The sequence below is a fragment of the Leptinotarsa decemlineata genome, unplaced genomic scaffold, assembly GCF_025532065.1.
Source record: "Leptinotarsa decemlineata unplaced genomic scaffold, Ldec_3_MD MMD2_P_RNA_scaffold_2, whole genome shotgun sequence".
NCBI classification, from domain to species: domain Eukaryota; kingdom Metazoa; phylum Arthropoda; class Insecta; order Coleoptera; family Chrysomelidae; genus Leptinotarsa; species Leptinotarsa decemlineata.
Window position 1 is genome coordinate 2,678,140 of NW_027412529.1, and position 21,101 is coordinate 2,699,240.

Below are 21,101 nucleotides of genomic sequence, written 5' to 3' on the forward strand. Positions count from 1 at the left end.
AAGGTTGTTTTAGACCGAAAGAATATGGCACAAATTCCGAGATTTTTGAAATTATTGTAACTATTCAAGAACGTCCATTTTATGGTGTAATTCGCAACTTGTTTATCTAGCAACAGGTAATTTTAGGAATGGGCGATATTTTAAGGAAAGGGTATTTTTTGTATATTCTTATCAGTCGTCAAATGGATTTCGCTTTGAAAAAATGACCATTTTTCGAAAGAAATGTTCATTTAAGAAAAACTATTGAACTTAGCCATAGGGAATACTTAATGAAATTTGTAGAGGTTTCGTTGGCGCTTCTTATGGATCAATAATATACAGGGTGTTCCATTTAATATAAGGAAGATTTTGCAAATTTTCATTTACAATATTGGCAAGCGGTTTTTCATACCCTGTATATCACAGGTCGATTTCAGATATATCGTTTGAGAGAGTTACCAATGTAGAATATTCGACCAAAAAAAAATTTCAACTGGACTTGGCACCACTTTATAATTTCAAATATTCTGAGTGACGAATATTGGAAAAAAAAAACCTGTCATGCTAGATATCTCGAAAACCATCAATATTTTCGAAGTGCAGATATACATAAAGTTTATTTTATTTTCTATGAAGAAACCGAAAAAGCGATAAAAAATATAGGTTGCCATTTGAAAAGACACAGTTGGGATCCGCCCAGAAAAAATCGAACACCCTGTGTGACCGCCAATATTTTATTTTGTCGAGCTCGAGCAATAAGGTAATATTATAGAAAATTAGATTCCTATCTGCTTCCTATATAGAGATATGGAACACCGCGCCACTGTTGCAGGACCCTGTATAACTCAGTGAGTGCAGAAGCGTTGTTCTACAAGTTGAATGTAAGTCTCTTCAGCACCCCGACGTCGATCACTTGTCTACCTCAAATTCCTCACCAATACCATGCAGAAACTCTGAGTAAACTTCGAGGTCATTCATTGAGGTCTTTGAAGTGATGTAGCTTGATCTGGGAGTACCTTCAAGTTAAACAGATATTGACAATAGTGAGTTGCAGAAAAGATGCGACCAGATCATGATGCCGAAGTGTTTCTTCTGGTTCTGTATTTTGGTTTAATTTATGACACTACAAGGCATCTGAAGTTGGGTCTGATACCTTCCAATAATCATGGATAGTAAACCCTTGTTTTTGAATTATACAGGGTGGCCCAGCACATTCGCCTCGGTATTTCTACGAGAAATGAGGAGAGTTAGGGAAACACTTTCAGCACAGCTATATGTGGGTCCATGAGGAGTATATTACCAAATCATTTTAAATTATACAGGGTGATTCTACATAAAAATAATATTTTAATAAGGGATCTACCTGAAATTTAAAAGTGCAGTACTGAAGCAATCCAGAGTCACCTCTGTTACGTCACGAGACCACGCGACGCGTCTAACAAAATCGCAAAAGTAAGCAATCCTGTATGTCCATAATCGTTGATCTAGGCCAGAGCCTACTATTATTGAAAAAATACTAGAATAGGTTCAGAATGGGTATTTATTTCACTATGAAGTCTAATATATTTGCTGAGAAACAAGCGAGTTTAATATATTTTGCCTCAATAATTAAGACACATGCATTTTTTTATTTTGAAGAATGTTTTTTATATTTCAGAAATGGCAATAAATTTTAATTTTTACATTTGCCTGCATTTTACTTTAGATACACCTTATTTTGAAAAATTTAAACTTGTGCTTCTAGCGAATCTACGTATTTTTTTACAAAAAGGTGTTTAAAAACGCTTTTCAGGCTTTTCATTACAATACGCGGGGTTTCATTTTAAAGATAAAAAAATTACTCATAAGTAAAATATTATAAATGCCTTCTGTTTAAAAAGCAGAAGAGACAGGTATAGGGAACCCTAATATAGTTTTAAAGGGAATCTACTCCTGCATCAAATTATGCTACTAAATACAGGGTGTTCCATTCAACTTTAAGAAGTTATTTAATTGAATGTGTGTCCAAATTTTGAGGCAATTTTCTTCACCACTCGGAATAATATTGCATTAAAAATTCCATGTTACAGTTAAAGAAAAAAAATCGCCAGACAAAAAAATTGTATTTCTGATTGCTTAATCCAAAGAAATGATAAAAACTGCACGAAAGTCAGTGGCGTACATTTTTAAGTCAAAAATATTCGTTCAAATCCCGCTCGAGACGCCACTGGACTTGATAAATTGAATCACGTTCGGGCTAAATTAGCTCCTCAATGTTATAAATACCACTGTCAAATCACAACAAAATTAGGTAAAGGATATTTTAGATATTTACCTACGTATAACTTTTTTTTATTTTTATTTTAACACCCTGTATCTTGAGAACGAAGGATTTGCGGACCCATGTTTATATAAACATTTCGTCTTAAAATTACCTAAAGAATCGTACATACTCAATTCACACCCTGTATATATATTTTTTCAAACTGGGTTTGATGCTATTATTCAAAACTCTTACCTGATCTGTCTCACGATGGTAGAAATAATTGAAATTTGACACTATGACAGGTACTGGTAGGGCGATGGTCAGCACACCAGCGATCGCACAGAGCGACCCCACGATTTTCCCCCAGACTCCAACGGGTCTGTGAACAGAAAATACTTGTTAGCTTTCTTGATGAAGAAGATCGCTTCGATAGAATGAAAAATTATTCGTCAAAATTGAATGGTTCGGTATCAATTCTGCAAAAACTGGGTAAATATACTGATGGTTAGGTCCAAAGTGGGTGGGTCTATTCGACCCTCCAGCCCAACCCATAAGGGTTTATTGTGGCTTACACCTATTCACACTCGACTAAATAAGCCCAGCTTCTTAACGAAGCCGATTAGTTTGTATGGTGAGTGGTCTTTTGGATCAGGTTTTTAGAGTTTGGCTCTGCCGAACTCCTGATTCTGATTCGGTTCCCAGCGGGGCAGGCACAAAGTATATGCTCTGCTGTTTCATCGTTAATGAAGCAGTCGTATAGTCAAGGTGCAAGATTCCCACCTTGATATCCGCGACAACCTTCCCATATGGGGGTTTTTGCAAGTCGGCTACACCTGACGATATAGGAGTCTCAGCTGAAACCCTTGCCCAAAAACAAAGCATTCGTCAACCAAAACCAAACAGCGCCGTTTCCGTCTGCCATCAGTGGTACTAAGCTCAACCACGAATGCATCATTTGACTCAACTGTCCTTGGATAACAAGCCTGAGTGGGACATAGTGATTACATCATTCTTCACAAGACATCTACCCATGGGTTCCATAGAAGACCCAATCCACCAATTCCAATGATGAACGAGGTTTTCTTGAAACAAACTGCATTCTTTTGGGAGAGTAAATAATGATAAGAAGAGTACATTTTTGTTCGTATAGGCATAAAACTTGCAATGGGAAGCAATTGTAAGGAAATTGTACAATGAGCAAGCTGAGCTGTTTTTGTCAACCCTCACAATCAGATCCCTGGAGAGTTTACCTATTCCTCAAGCAGAAACGCACAAAATATGAAATCGAGCCAAAGAGTCGAAGAATGCGAGTTTTCGCAGCTGAAAAGCACTTTATCAAAATATTTACAGGTTATGTTCGCCGTATTGTCAGTACCATTGCTAACTTCGTTACTGAAGATACAAATTCGGTTGGATGGGAGAGTTAGTAGAGTTTTTTCACTCATCCAACAATTGAGAACAGCGTTTTCAATTTACTTCAAAAAACACATTTTTTCAATAAGATACCCTGTATATTTCTACCTTGATCGATTGCCAAATTTTTTGTGAACTTGAGATAGTGATTATGAATTTTATCCTGAAATCAAATCAAATCAAATCAAACGGAGTTAGGCGCCTCAAACTTTTCGTCAAGTTTGTCATGAAATTTGAAATTGAAGAAACTTTTTCCAACTTAAAAGACAAAGAAGATATCATTAACTCATCTAATGTGGTTTATTCCGTTTCTTGTTCCAGTTGTGAGAAGATTTACATTGGACAAACGAGTAGACAATTAAAAGACAGAATCACTTCACACAAGAGTGGAATAAAATGCAATAAACCATCATGAACCCTTTCTAATCACACCATTAACTCAGATAATAGCTCTTCTTTTGATAATGTTAAAATTTTAGATTCAGAAAATAATAGTCAAAATAAAACTTTCTTAGAAATGTGTCATATATTTAAAAAGTCAAATACTATTAATTCCAGGACAGACATTGGAAGTTTCAGCGTGATTTATATTTATCTCCTTTGTTTAAATGAAAGTAATGAATTTGATAACAATTAATAATACCATAAAGGAACCTTTTCACCTTCACTCTCTGTTAGATATCATTTTATAGTTCTGTGAGATCTTATTGGTAGCACTGCAATGCAATGGTCATTAATAAGTTAACAAAACCGCGGCAGGTGTTTGTTTTCCTGTCGAAAAATCCTCGTTTCTATGAAAACATTTCCAAAACACTCATTTTCATCAATAGTTATTGATGAAAAACAATTTTTTTGATGAGACACCCTGTATATTCCTGCATATTTCCAAAAATGTAGCACACTTGATGTTTAGCTAGAGTCATCTTTGAAATACAAAGCTTTTAGGTTTCTTCATGTATAGACTTTGAAACGCTTACTTTGATCAAGTAGGCTTTAGACGACGCGGCGATGAAACAGAAAGAAATTGTTCAAATGTTGAGAAAGCTTTTCACAGTAATTGAAACGCATAGTTTCTATAAAACTGATAACAATTTATACTATATTCACTACCAATCAATGAAACTTCAACAATAGTGATAATAATGATAAATAACAAACAATGAAATACATTCCTTCAGAAAAGATATTCGAAATGTCTGGCAGCTTCTCCTTCAATTGGAGTGCAGCAAACCTCTGCATCAGTGCCGCTTCCAATTTGGTGAGATAATGAGATGTTCCAACCTTTTTCAGAGATACAAGTCCATAGACGTTAGGTCTGGTGACCTGGCCGGCCGAAGGTAGGGTCCTTCGTTGGCTATCCAATTATTACCAAAATTTACAGGCGAAAAATTGATGACAATTTAGTACAGTCATTATAGTAAGTTCACCTCGGGATTCGAGACACCCAGCTGTAAGTATGTAAATACTTGTATGTTGACACCCTAAAAGTTTTCTCGAAACCTACATATGGTAGGGTGTGAGCAACTATTAAATTTCAAGGTCAAAGGTCACAAAAATCGGTTTTTTGCGCTTTTTTTGAAAATATCTCATTTCCTATGGGTTTTTTGCTATTTGAATTTTATTATCAATATTGTAGAATACAAAATTCTCTACAAATTTTGTTTAAAAACATTTTTTATACGGTGAACCGTTTTCGAGATAGAGGGCGGAGAGCACGCGGTCACAGCATCACTTCAGGTCAACCAGTGCCTCCAGTCGAAAACGCGCCATATATAGATGATGAACTATTCATAAATCAATGATTATAAATATTTGTCAATTTTGATCAACTATTATATTATATTTTATCATTTTTTTCCTAACTTATCCACTTTTTATTCTGTATTAATTCATTTAACAACACTTACCTGCCCATGTAATTGCAGAATTGTTAATGAAAATATAGGAATTATATTTATATTTATAATTATTGAAAGTAAAGAAATGGAATAAAGGGTACAATTTATAATATTAATCATCTTCTTCCTCTTCATCGTCGTCTTCTGGCTGCTGTATTTAGCAAATCTTCTGGAGCAGGTGGTAAAATTGTCATGATAGGCTCCAGAAAATCGTTTCGCATTGCCCAACCCCATACCTGGGGTTCCAAATCATGTACTAACCAAGTTTGAACTTGATAATATACACGGTTGAAATGTTGATGAGCAGCTGCACTTGTTGGTAGAATATTTGAAAGCTGCACAGGTTAATTAAGTTTTGTAGACTTGACGTAATGCATATAACGAAGATGATCGAGACTTTTCACAGATTTTGGAGCATTATAGACTGCCAATAAGGTTTGAGTTCCACTCTCTAATAATCTCTGGACCGCACAATTTTCTTCCTCAAATTCTGCAGCTAGTTCATCCAAATTTGTCAGTTTCTCAAAAACTTTTAAAAATGATTTTTTTCCCTTTTTAAAAAGCGCAGAAGTTGTGTCATAGCCACTTAATGCGTGCAGAAATAAAATGTGTTTTTTAGAATAAGGATAATTATCAAAACTTTCAGTCGAGTATATCTCCGTTTTTACATTACCTTTCCCAACTTTTTTAAAGAAAATTTATTGTTCGTAAGACAGTGTACGCCCAATTAAAATGACAAGTAAATCAATATCCTGTCCTATTATAACTGCAGTTTTTTTAGATTTTGATTCTTCAATTGCAGTTTCAACAATAAGAACATCCGCATCATCTCTGGCTTGTTTAGTAGTAATATTTGCAGCTTGTAATTTTTCAATTAACATATTAATGAACTCATCTTTGTCATTTCGATTTGATAAGAATTTTTCTTGAGTAACTGGTACAACCATTGTTTCATCGAAACAAACTTCATACGTTTTTGAAAGTGCAGCAGGTCTTCTCTGCTGCTCCATAGCTTTTACGTTCTTACTGTAGTCTGAATATCCGTCAAATACAACAATTATTTTGGAACTGTAATGCCTTTGTAAATAATTCATGTATTTATCAAAAATAATAGAAAAAGTATCTTCTCTGCTCCATACAACATGATGAAGAAGAAAGCCGCCATCAATAATGAACGTCACATTATTTTCATTGAGAACAAAATCAATTGGGCTCATGTTGTCATACAATGACGATTTCGTTGTTTTTCTCATGCCATCATTATCAAATAGAGCTATTGGATACGGACTCAATTCATATTGAAGATATTCTCCAAGATTACTTTCAAATTGTTTGTTGACAGTAATTCTTTGGAAGAGTAATAATGGATCCACTGCAACTTTACAATCATTTATTTTTACAGATTTGTCAACACTGGAAAGCGGCATTACTTTTTCGGAGCGTTTAAACTTTATTTCATCATATTAATCCAATTTCGTAAGCTCCGGTTGACCTGAAGTGATGCTGTGACCGCGCGCTCTCCGCCCTCTATCTCGAAAACGGTTCACCGTATAAAAAATTTTTTCAAACAAAATTTGTAGAGAATTTTGTATTCTACAATATTGATAATAAATTTAAATAGCAAAAAACCCATAGGAAATGAGATATTTCCAAAAAAGCGCAAAAAACCGATTTTTGTGACCTTCGACCTTGAAATTTAATAGTTGCTTACACCCTACTATATGTAGGTTTTGAGACAGCTTTTAGAGTGTCAATATACAAGTATTTACAGACTTACAGCTGGGTATCTCGAATTCCGAGATTCTTACCTAATTTAAGCTTAAATGACTGGATTAATTGCAGTGTTGTGAAACGAAGCCCCGTCTTGTTGAGAATATATTTTTCTGAGCTTCATGAGTGTCAATTCATCAATAAGGGGTTCCATATTTTTCCTTGCACTTTCTAAATACTTCTGAAAAATGGTTACAACTTTCCAGGAACTACTGGCAAAAAGCCATGTGGCGTTCAAAATCTCTTGGTCTAAGTTGATGAACTCTTCTGTTCCTCTATAGCTTGAATTCGAGTTTTTCCAAAATTCTCTCAACGTTACTTCTTAATAAGCCTGTTGATAATTTCAAATTTCGCGTTGACGTTTTGGAATTATTTTCAACAACTGCTAAAACGACTATTTCTTCCAACCCCTTATCTCTATTCATATAAGAACCAATTCAACATTTGCGAGTCATCTTTTGACAGAGCGGTACGAGTTCAATCACAATTATGACGTTTTACATTTGAACAAAAAATGTTCAAAACTTAAGCTTTCGGAAGGTAAGCGTTATCTGGAGTCTACAAGATTCATAATAAAATATTTTTGTGATAATATTAGCTGATCACTAAAGTGTTTATAATTTTGTTTCAATTTTGATTCCCATGGCAAACTTGACAAAAACTTAAAAGAGGTTTCTGGATGAAATTCAAGATAACTTTTCGAGCTCAGAAAAGCGTTGGTAATCAATTAACGTAGAAATATACAGGGTGACTCGTTCAAGAAAATACATGTTTAGAAATACTTCGAAAACGCGATGTTAAATTACTTTTCTGTTTGCACCATGTTTTTGAGGAAAAAAACACTACTATTTCTCTGATTCAGTCAAACTTGTATCTGCGAAAATAAAGAAGTAGAGAGGAGTAGCCCCTTGAATCAAGTTGTATACTACACCGTTACCTAATTGCTTATGATAATGTCTACCGCAATTGTAGGCGAAACTTCAGCCATTGAAACCTGCAGACCACGGCCAACATAACCTGATAATAGCTTTGACAATGTCACATTCAGTTTGAATATACCTTCAACAGTTGAAACATTATGCAATAAATACATAAAGCTCTTTATTGATGTTACTACCTATGAAATGAAGCAGAAGATCCACTAGAAAATAAAATGGATTATCAGTGGAACATCAAGATTACACGGTTCAATAGAATCTAAAGAAATATATTCGAATCCATGTAAATAAATTTATATTAAATATCAGGTTGTATCAAAAGTTTTCTCCGTTTTTGTGAGCATAATTTGAACTGTAATATTTCAGTGAATACTGATTTTATGTAATCGAAAGAGCATGAATTGAATCAGTCACTTGATTTTGTCAGCATATAAATTGAGTGCTCTGGATTCGATGAAGTTGACAAAGGCCGTTTTTTCCTGATCCTGATTGGCGAAGGTTCTACCCGTGAGAAAGTTATAGAAGTACTCGAAAATATGGTACCTAGTTGGTTGACGTAGGTCTGGAGAGTATGAAAGGTGAGGCAGAACTTCGACGATGCCTTCGTTTGATTTTCGGACAGTGATTTGAGGAACGTGCGGACGGAAGTTGTCGTGGAGCAAGATTAGACCTCCCCTGCTGACCAGTGCCGCTTGCTGCTGAGCCAATTTTTGGTACATTTCGTCGATTTCCTCATAATAAGATTATGCTTTGATGGTTTGGCCTGTTTGGCTCTGCAGGAAGTTGAAGTGAATCATACCAGCCGCTGACCACCATACAGTAACATGGTCTGTTTTGTTGGTGGGTTTTCGCCTTTGGGGCTCATCGGTCCACAGTCTTGAACGTTTCCTGTTGTCGTGGAGGATCCACTTTCCTTCACATTTGACGCTCCGATTCGTAAAAGGTTCGTTTCGGTTGTTCAGCAGCAAAGAAAAATAAAACTCCGAACGTTTCCATTTTTGTCGATCGTTCAAATCGTGGGGCACCCAGATTTCGAGCTTTTCTGCCTTTCCAATACCATCAAAAATCACATGGGAGCTGACGCCTTGTTCTTCCGGCATCCCATGCACCATTTGTAATTGGATTACTGTAGGTCGACCACTTCGGGGCTCATCTTCAAAACTAAACTCTTCGGAACGGAATTTCGAACAATTCGTTCATTAACACTATCATTGCCAAATGCCTGATTGATTTTTCGGGTTGTTTCGGCAGTGCTCTGCTTCAATTTAAATTCCTACAGGAAAATTGGCCAAAACTCGCTCAACGACATCATATAGAATAAGCTCAAGGGGGGCAAAAAATTAAAATTTGGGAAAAAATGAATAGCATCATTGTATAGAGTTAGGTTGGGTTAGGTCCAAAGTGAGTGGGTCTATTCGACCCTCCACCGCAACCCATAAGGGTTTATTGTGGCTCACACCTATTCACACTCGACCAAATAAACCCAGGTTTTTAAAGGAGCCGATTAGTTTGTATGGTGAGTGGTATTTCAAGTCAGATGGTAAGTACGGCTCTGCCGGACTCTAAAAACCTGATTCGGTCCCCAGTGGGGCAGGCACAAAGTGTGTGCTCTGCCGCTTCATCATTTTCTAAACAGAGGCGACACACACTGCCTTTCGACAGTTCGAGTTTCTGCATATGATGATTCAGTGTCCTGTAGGAAGGCCTGTTAGACATCGTAGTTCATCCCTACTGTAGTCCAACAACTGTTTGGTAACTGTTTTTGGCAATTTGCTACCAATTTAGACGTTGTTCGGCAGTAGCCAAGAGCTTTACTTGTGTATGAGGTTGGATTCTTTCAATCTCTCCGCTCACAATTCAATACCGTAAATTTCCGCTTGAAATACATTCGCATAGGTTCCTAGACAGGTTGACATCTCTGTCCTGGGTCTGCGACTGAAAACACCTGCACCAGAATCGGAAGGTGTTTTTGATCCATCTTTGAACCAACAACTATCTGCTCTTGATATTTCCTTCTCCCGGAGGATCCAGTCCTCTCTACTCGGGAACAATACTTTATAAGTCATTCCGTAGTTGACCGTTGGAGGCATTAAGTTGTATAGAGTACGAAATTCTCTATCGATCAGTATACATAACTACAGAGTAGAATTAATATTCATTGAGATATGGAGCTTCAAAAACACATGACATTGAAACGGTTTTAAACTTTCGAAACAACCTCGTACTATATTGTAATTATTCGAATTCGAGACTGTTGGAAAAAACAAAAAGTGGTAACTTAAGAATCATATCGAAAACGTTATCACAGTTTTTTGATGAGCTACCTCTTATGTACAGGCTCCTCCACAAAGCATAGTGACTTAGCTGCAGAAACATTTTCTTTCATAAAACCAGAGGTGAGAAACTGCTATCATAATCAAGTACGACAGAAACAAAAAGCTATAAGCTAGAGTAGAAAGAGCTTAACACTGTTATAGACAGTGTAAAGTAGCCATGTTCAATGTCAATCTTCATCTCAATCAGGAGAGGAAGAGAAAATTATTTTCAATTGTATAAGAAGTCTTTGGCAAATTTGATAGCAAACCATACAATTCTGAATACACTCTTATTCAAGAGACTTAGTCATTTGCGATAAAGCAACATGAAACATCTGCAGAGACATTATAGATTATTTTCAGATGAGAGAGAGTTTGAACAGTAAGTAGATACAGGATGTGCACAAACTGAGGTGTTTATGGATGATATTATTGGTAATTGTCATTTTGTGCGTGATACTAGAGAATACGATACTTACGAATGATCAAACAATAATAATATTTTGTGCCTGGATTTTTCCACAAAACAAAATTGTGAAAATTCTTCTCTCCTTCATATTTCTCTAACAAAATCAAATCGATACAGAGAAAGTACTTCAAAATTTAATGTTTTGAGACCTGAAGATTCTGATAGTCCCAATCTCATCAATACTAAGAATCTAATTAGTTTTTATGAAGTATACACCTCAGTTTGTGTGAACACACCCAGTATATAAAAGTCAGTAAAAAGTATTCATGCAGGAATACAAGCATAAAATACCTGGACAGGTATTGAGGGTTGGCATAGGAGCAGGAAGTTAGAATCGTGCAAAACCAAAAGAAAACATTGACAGAGTTGTACGACATCTTTCACGAATTCTGAACAGTAGCGAAAATAAAAGAATCACAGAAACTACTCCTACTGACAGAAGTGTATTGTCTTGAGTGTGTGGAAGGAATTGATTAAAAACATATACAGGCCGTTTTTTATCACGTGGTAACTTTGCTATAGTCTAAATCGCAACATTTATTCAGAATATTAAATAAGAAAAAGGTAAAAATCATGGAGAACTGTACATATGTCAGAGAAAATTTACAGAGAGTTTTATTGTATTTGAAATGTACTATAGTGATATAACAATGAATATTTGATTGAACGTTACGTGTCAACACGGCCACCATCAACTTTCGTTTTCAAATATTGATACATACACTGGTACACACACAGTGTGTTCCAATAATTGAAAATATATTGCGGCAGTTGTATCGGCAACAGCATATGCAGGAATACCTTCAGAGAAGAATCCTGCACCTGTCAGATATAATCCAATGCCCTTCGTGGTATTAGCCAGGCAAGTAGTTGTTTTCTGATAGGTGTCAGTCCATTATTCTACAGTGTAGGGAGTTGAGACTGGCCCGAACGAATTGTTCCTTTAGATGATTTAATTCACGAAAGAACTAACGTTGGAACCGTAATTGAAACTTGTTATTACTGATGAAACGCTATAATGTTTAATGTTTTCACTGAATTATGGATTTATCGCTCCATTAATATTTGTAATGAGAGACGGATCCGTATTTGAAAAAAAAAGTTGAAGTTGGACGTGCTGACACGAAACGTTTGCTCAAAGATTCATTGTAACATTATTATAATACAATTTGAATACAATGAAATTTGGTTTTCTGAGAAAACAATTCTATTCATAAAAAACAAAAACAGCATTTTTAGTTTTTCCTGAATAACTCGAGAAGAGCGAAAGTCTGTGTAAATTTCACACGTGTTTCACACGATAGTTGTTTTTCCTATCTAATCGTCTCCATCGTGTTTTACGGTTTAGAATATAGCAAAGTTGCCACATAATATAAAAACGGCTTTTATTAATGATAACTCATGTTCGACATATATTGAAAATATATGTCATTATTTCAATTTTGTCACGAATTGAAGTAATAGTAGAAACAAAACACTTTTTTGAACAGAAATAGAAGAAGGTAAACCAAAGAAATAAGTTATTATTTTTTTCAAATGTGTTATATACCTATTCTTTTTTGCCAATATAATGTCAACAAAAATTAGAAATTTCATCTAATCGTTAGACAAACCTACGAACATGAACATACATTTCCGCGTGTGAATTATGTTATCTGACGTAAAATTTCAGCTATTTCCTTTTATTAAGAAACATTCGATACAAATTGACCAATTTCTTAGGATAAATGCGATCTTGATAAAAATATTCCATAACGCCTGAAATACGAGAGAGTTTTTGCAAGAAATTCAGAACTAGGTTTAGTGTAAACTAATATTAGGAACTATGTGTTTTTTAGGTGGGTTGAATTATGGATCCCCTCTGATGATTTTCATCTTTTCCCATGGTGATTACATTCACAGGTCTGAGCAGCATCTCGTTCAGTTTGGACAGTGTGGAGAGATAATGTTCTGGAACTATGAAGATAATTTCCCAAACGCATCAAGATACTCTTCTGGAATTATTATTATAATAATTCACAACCCCCAAGAAATTATTCATGCCTCTCAAGATACTTATCTAGGGTCATTATTCAAATAATTTGAACCCATCTAGACCCATCTAATATTTATCCCATCGAATCAAAATACTCATACAGGCTCATTATTGGTTAGAATAATCTGTTGAGATAGCTATTCACACCAATTTCCACCTAATTGAATCAACATACTCATTTAGACCCATGATTGCTCAGGATAATCATTCAAACCCAAGTAGATGATCCTCTAGACCTGACGAGATAATTATCAAGACACATTTAGAAAAATATCTATACCAATTCAGACCCATCAAGATTTCCACCCAATTGAATAAAAATACTTGTATAGACCCATAATCGCTCAGGATAATCATTAAGACCAATGAAATAATTGTCTATCAAGATAATCATCAAGATCTATTGAGATAATCATCTATACCAAATCAGATTCATCAAGACATTCACCTAATCCATGCACGATACTCATAAACTCATTAATGGTTAGGATAATTCTTTAGACTTATCGAGATAATTATCAAGACCCATTGAGCTGATCAGCTATACCGATTTTGACTTATCCGATAAAATCAAAATACTTCTATAGTCTCATTATTGCTTAGGATGAATATTCAGACACCTATATCTCTCGAGATAATTATCGAGACCAATCGAGATAATCATCTAGACCGATTTAGACCTATCAGATATTTATCCAACCGAATCAATATACTCTTACACACTCATCATTGCTTAGGATAAATATTCAGACACCTAGATCTCTCGAGATAATTATCGAGACCGATCGAGATAATCATCTGGACCGATTTAGACCTATCGGATATTTATCCAACCGAAACAATATACTCTTACACACTCATCTTACTCAGGATAAATATTCAGACACCTAGATCTCTCGAGATAATTATCGAAACCGATCGAGATAATCATCTAGACCGATTCAGACCTATCAGATGTTTATCTAATCGAATCAATATACTCTTACACACTCATCATTGTTTCGGATAAATATTCAGACACCTATATCTCTCGAGATAATCATCGAGACCCATCGAGATAATCATCTAGAGCGATTTAGACCTATCAGATATTTATTCAATCGAATCAATATACTCTTACACACTCATCATTGCTTAGAATAAATATTCAGACACCCAGATCTCTCGAAATAATTATCGAATTAATTATCGAGACCGATCGAGATAATCATCTATACCGATTTAGACCTATCAGATATTTATCCAATCGAATCAATATACTCTTACACACTCATCATTGCTTAGGATAAATATTCAGACACCTAGATCTCTCGAGATAATTATCGAGACCGATCGAGATAATCATCTAGACCGATTTAGACCTATCAGATATTTATCCAACCGAATCAATATACTCTTACACACACATCATTACTTAAGATAAATATTCAGACTCCTAGATCTCTCGAGATAATTATCGAGACCGATCGAGATAATCATCTATACCGATTTAGACCTATCAGATATTTATCCAATCGAATCAAAATACTCTTACACTCATCATTGCTTAGGATAAATATTCAGACACCTAGATCTCTCGAGATAATTATCGAAACCGATCGAGATAATCATCTAGACCGATTCAGACCTATCACATGTTTATCTAATCGAATCAATATACTCTTACACACTCATCATTGTTTCGGATAAATATTCAGACACCTATATCTCTCGAGATAATCATCGAGACCGATCGAGATAATCATCTAGACCGATTTAGACCTATCAGATATTTATCCAACCGAATCAATATGCTCTTACATACTCATCATTGCCTAGGATAAATATTCAGACACCTAGATCTCTCGAGATAATTATCGAGACCGATCGAGATAATCATCTATACCGATTTAGACCTATCAGATATTTATCCAATCGAATCAAAATACTTTTACAGACTCATTATTGCTTAGGATAAATATTCAGTTACAACGAGATGATCATCTACACTGAATTAGATTCATCAAGATATTGATTCAATTGAAGCAAAAAACTAATATAGACCCATACTTGCTTACGATAGTCATGCGGATCCAACGAGATAGTTGTTTAGTTCTATCAAGATGATTATTTAGATCCATTGGGATAATTATTTACACTGATCATTGCAATTACATATCTAGATCTACCTGGACACTTATGTAAACCAAACCAAACTTGTTGAAATAGTTATTTATACCTAGCGAGGTAAACTACTAGACCTATCGAGATAATCATCCAGTACTATCAAAGCAATCATCCTGCCTTGTTTTCGAGATGAAAACCACCAGAGCGATCCAGTCTTCATTGTTAGTGTGTGTCGGCAAACAATCATATCAAACATATCAATTTGCATTTTAGAAAATTCTTTGGTCCTGATGTCGAATCATACAAGCAACATCGATCACACATCTAGCGTTACGACATCAAAAGAGGTCTTTGGGGGTTGATGGATCATGTGTCGTCTAAAAACACCTCCTGACGCGTCCTCGGAGCAAAGAATTTTCTGGATAGGTCAGGCGTCGAAGACGGTTCAGCGAAATTTCGGTGGATGACATTTCGGAATGGTCGTTTGGAGTTTATGATTTTATTGTTGTAGTGCACTTACTATTGAAAAAGTTGAAATATTTTACTGGAGATAGTTTTTGCTGAAAAAAAAAATGTTTCAAAACTTAATTTTTTTAAAATCTTGATAATGCTAAAAAGTATTTATTGTGTCTTGAAATGAAAAATAATACACGAAAGGCATGAAAACTACCACAAACTCGAACTGAACTCAACACAATCAAAGTTGAGGAACGTTAACAAAATCATCAGATCTTCCTTGCTGTCGAAAACCGTACAGAGAAACATTCTTAGAACTGAAGCCGTTCTACGCAGGCTCTACGGTCTTCCAAAAGTACACAAAAAACCAACATGCCACTGAGCCAGATGCTTCGCCAGTGACCTGGCCCTGGCGTGCCCTGCCCTGGCAAAGCATCTGGCTCACATTAGGCTGGAGAAACGAGGCCAGATGCTTCGCCAGGGCAGTGGCAAAGCATCTGTGGGAAAAACAATCTCCTACGTCAAGAATTCGACAGACTCGTAGGTGAAATTGAGGACTCAACTCTGGACGACGGATATTCTGGTCAGCTTCGATGTTGGGTCCTTGTTTACCAATGTCCCACTGAAAGACTCTCTGAGGGGGCTAGCCTACTTGTTTCCGACTGATATCGTCGGACTCTTCAGAGCATGTCTCACGGGGAGTTACTTTCAATGGAGGGAAAACTTCTATGAGCAACTAGATGGCATGGCGATGAAAAATCCACTTAGCCCAGTTATTGCCAATTACTTCATGGAACGTTTTGAAGAGAAAGCAATCGACACCTTTGAATTAAAACTGATCTTGTAGATACGTTACGTGGATAACATCTCCGTCATCTGGAAATATGGAAGGGACGTTCTGAATCTTCTCCTAGACCATTTGAACGCTCAACACCCTAGCATCAAGTTCACAATGGAGACTAAACAGGACCTGCTGATAGTATTCCCAGATGTACTAATCGAACGATGTGGCGCAAGACTAACCTACAAAGTGTACCAAAAACTCACGCACAGGGATAGGTACCTGCACGCACTATCGAACCACCATCCTAGATAAAAGAGAGGAGTCATCTCTACTCTAAAGGAACGGGCTCAAAGACTATGTGGATCGGAGCATCTAGAGAAAGAACTGGAACATCTTCAAGTAAACTCGAGATCGAATGAATACAGTGTACCCCAGATCAACAAATCCATGAAACTGAAGAGTTGTATGGCAATCGATACCTTTGAATTGGAACCGACCATGTGGCTACGTTACGTGGATGATATCTTCGTCATTTGGAAACATGGAAGGGACGCTCCGAACCTTTTCCTAAACCGCTTGAACGCTCAACACCCCAGCACCAAGTTCACCATGGAGACTGAACAGGACCTGCGGATGGTATTCCCAGATGTACTAGTCGAACGATGTGGTGCTAGACTAACCCACAAAGTGTACCAAAAACCCACGGACACGATAGGTACCTGCACGCACTATCGAACCACCATTTTAGTCAAAAGAGACGAGTCATCTTCACTCTAACGGAACGGGCTCGAAGAATATGTGAACCAGTGCATCTAGAGAAAGCACTGGAACAGCTACCAGTGAACTCGAGATCGAATGGATACAGTGTACCCCAGATCAACAAATCCATGAGACAGAAGAGTTGTATGGCAATCGATACCTTTGAATTGAAACCGACCATGTGGCTACGTTACGTGGATGACATCTTCGTCATTTGGAAACATGGAAGGGACGCTCTGAACCTTTTCCTAGACTACTTGAACTCTCAACACCCCAGCACCAAGTTCACCATGGAGACTGAACAGGACCTGCGAATAGTATTCGCAGATGTGCTAGTCGAACGATGTGGGGCTAGACTAACCCACAAAGTGTACCAAAAACTCGAAGAATATGTGAACCAGAGAAAGCACTGAAAGATCTTCAAGTAAACTCGAAATCGAATGGATTCAGTGTCAACAAATTCATGAAACTGCAGAGTTCTATGGTTCAAAATGGGGAGAAGGCTCAGATGGTTGCACGCGCGAATCTACCATATATCCCTTGAGTCCCAGACAGAATTGGAAAACTCTAGGAAACACAACAACAGAACCGTTTTCAAACCCACCAAGAAGATACAACAAAGTCTCAGGTCGGCTAAAGACAAAGGACACCCACTATCAGCAGTAGGAGTTTATCGCTTACCGTTCACTTGTGGAAAGGTATACATCGTCCCCACCAAAAGAGCCATAGAAACAAGGCTGAAAGAGCATAAAGAAAGCTGCAGACTAGGCCAAACAGACGAGTCAGCTGTGGCAGAATACGCACTCACTAAAAAAGACCACATGATTCTGTTCGACAACTCGGAACTCATTGGGGATACCACAGCCGACTGGTGCGGGGGTCAATAGAGTTCCACAAGCACATGGGTAGTTTCAACAGAAAAAAAAGCTGTGAGATAATCGAAATATTGTTATGGTTTTCAAGTCAGAACTTGTCCCGCATATAACAAACTTCACGTGTTTTTGGATTCTAGCGAACAGTTTTTTTGCCATCAGTTTTGCTCTTCGGTACGTTCTGTATGTATATGACAGATTGAGTCAGGACTTGTTGATGAGAAAAAATATAGGATTGTACATGTTTCAGTTGAACGTTTTTTCTAATATTTGTATTTGTGAGAAGCTCCTGTGGGTGATTGAAACATTTTCTTAAGAAGTTCTTTAGAAGAAAAAGTTGGAAATTTTTCATTTTTCTGTATATCAGTGGGGAATGATCAAATGAGTTGAAAAATATGTTTATATTGAGAAAGATAGTAAGTATAGATGTTTGTGGCTTGGTAAGCAAGTTAAAAATTGTTGCTAGAAGATAAAATTATGAACGATTTGAATCAAAATTATAATCATTAATAAAAAAGAGGAAACTTTGAATAGCAAGTTCGTATTCACTTTATTGCATTCAATTCTAAAATAAATAATTCATAATATTTCATCAATAACGTCAAATGATTTCTTGCATTGAATATGATCATGTATCAAAACAAGATTTGAATAAAAATTGTACTTCACTACATTATTTTTTGGATATCATATCCAAACGTCATATGAGTTCTTTTATTTTGATTTCCATCACGAACATGTTAAAAAAAAATTCTCAACATACTGTCGGCATTGTCACTTTGATTTATCCAAAACAGTTATGACAATACATGCTTGTCCAACTCATGCAATTAATTTTCCAAACAATCATCGCAATTGGTGAAATCAAAGGACAAAAGTGCTTTTCTGTAAACTATTTAAGTTTGACAAAATTTTTGTTTGCTGTTTTGTGATATTAGTTTTCAAGTTTTCAGCCACAATAGCCAACTTTTTAGGTATTACACAATTTCAGAAAACGACTGAGTAAAAAAACGACACAAGAATCAACCTATGTTACGAATACTCTGATAGGAATTCGTAAGCAATATGCTTGTTGGATTATTTATTAGTTCTTGATCTTATCTTAGTATCTTAGTGATATTTTTCATGTACTAATTTTTCCAAATACCGTTCGGTTTCAACAATCAGACCAAAATGCATCACAACCGACTTTTCCGCTGATTTGAGAGGACTTGGGTTGAGTTGGTCACTTGATTATTTCGAAACTCTGTTTGGTTTATTTTCTTTGTCTGGAGCTGAAAAGCAAGATCTCTAAAAAATAAAAACTTGACACTTATTCTGTTCAATCTCGTCCTTACTTCACTTTTTACTAAAGATAAATGAATCAATTACAACCGATTCACAAACATAGTGACATTAATGATAAATATCTTCACGAATCTTTATTCTTTCTATACAACCTGGTATCAATGTTAGCTTGGATCAATATGGAAGATAACACCACATTATAGAAGTATAACACAGAAAATAGTAGTCATGTCAAATTTAAATCGAAAAAAATCCAAAAGTGAGGTTAGGTTTTTGTAATATGCTTTTTCGTTTGAATAATATCGATATTTTAATTTCAGGGGAGTGAAAACACAAAAATAACTTGTCTGCTTTTCCAAATGATATTCAGACAATACCTAATTGATGATATTCTGTTTTGAAGTCATGATATGAATAAAAAATACTGTGTTGAAAGTTACGCGTACTTCATGGAAGTGCTTTGGGAAATATTGAACAGGATATCTATTTCTTTCAGTGCCAAAACCAGCAGACTTTCGATTCAATCAAGCAACCTTCTCAAAACAGAAGTGTCTAGGGATCACATCTGTTTCGCATGAATACATTTAGGATCACGGAATCACAGCATCGAAGAATCATATTTAGCGATTAGTAACGTAGTAACGATTAGTAATCATGTTTTGCGTTTCTCAGTCGGATGATAATAACAATAATGATAACATGACTTTTCTGAAAAAGTTGACAACAGAACAAATAATATCATTGATGATTTCACAGTGGAAAGAATGAGGTTAAGTTAGATTAGATTATGTTACCATATAAGATGGTAAATAATCTGCTATCAATGAAATGGGCTGAAATTTCTAGTAGACCTTTTGTAACAGAGAATGGAAGTCAAATGTGTTTTATATATAATGTTATGAATACATTGAAAAGGAAATATTTTGAGATGGGACTGGATACTAAAAAATGTATGCAACTTGTGAAGAAAGGAAGAGAGGCAATAACTACAAATACAATGAAGATATGTAGGTCAAACACAAAAATTTCTTTCAGATACTTCACAATGTGATATATGGAAGTAAATCGATATAAAATGTCACGTATATGAAACATCATCATCCTCAATGGTGTGCTTTGACGTTTTGGGACAAAACAAGTGTCTCATAACCTCATCAACAATGATTCAGATGACAATACAAGACTAAGCCCTCACAAGGGTCACACAACATATCATTTGTTTCTAGGAAACTTGGACTTTGAAACTGAAAATTTAGACTTCAATGTGGAAATTATGAGTTTGGACTCGAAATTTCGACATAAAAACTTAAAAATTTCTACTTTGTACCCAAAATTTCGACTTTGAACCCAAAATTTCCGACTTTAGTCTTGAAATTTCTATATAAAAAATCAGAATTTCGACTTCGTACTCAAAATGTCTACTTCAATCAAGAAATTTCGACTAAAAAACTCAAAATTTCGACTTTGAACTCGAAATTTCGATTTCAATCTTGAAATTTCGACTTAAAAACTCAAAATATCGATTTTGAACTGAAAATTTAGACTTCAATTCTGAATTTTTGACTCAAAAACTCAAAATTTCGACTTTGACCTAAAATTTTCGACATCAATCTCGAAATATAGGCATGAAACTGAAAATTTCGACTTTGAACTCAAAATTTCAGCATCAATCTCGAAATTTCGGCAGGAAACTGAAATTTTCTACTTTGAACTCAAAGATTTCGACTTTATCGACAAAATATCGATTTCAATTTTGGAATTTCGACTTAAAAACT

At 35.7% G+C, this 21,101-nt stretch overlaps 1 protein-coding gene across 1 annotated transcript in view; it reads right to left on the reverse strand.

The window, feature by feature from the left end:
- Nucleotides 1-21,101, reverse strand: part of LOC111503307 (potassium voltage-gated channel protein Shaker) — a 244,269-nt gene that overhangs the window by 9,192 nt on the left and 213,976 nt on the right. Inside the window, 1 exon segment of the mRNA XM_074181543.1 lies at nt 2,477-2,603. Coding sequence (XP_074037644.1) covers nt 2,477-2,603 — 127 coding nt within the window.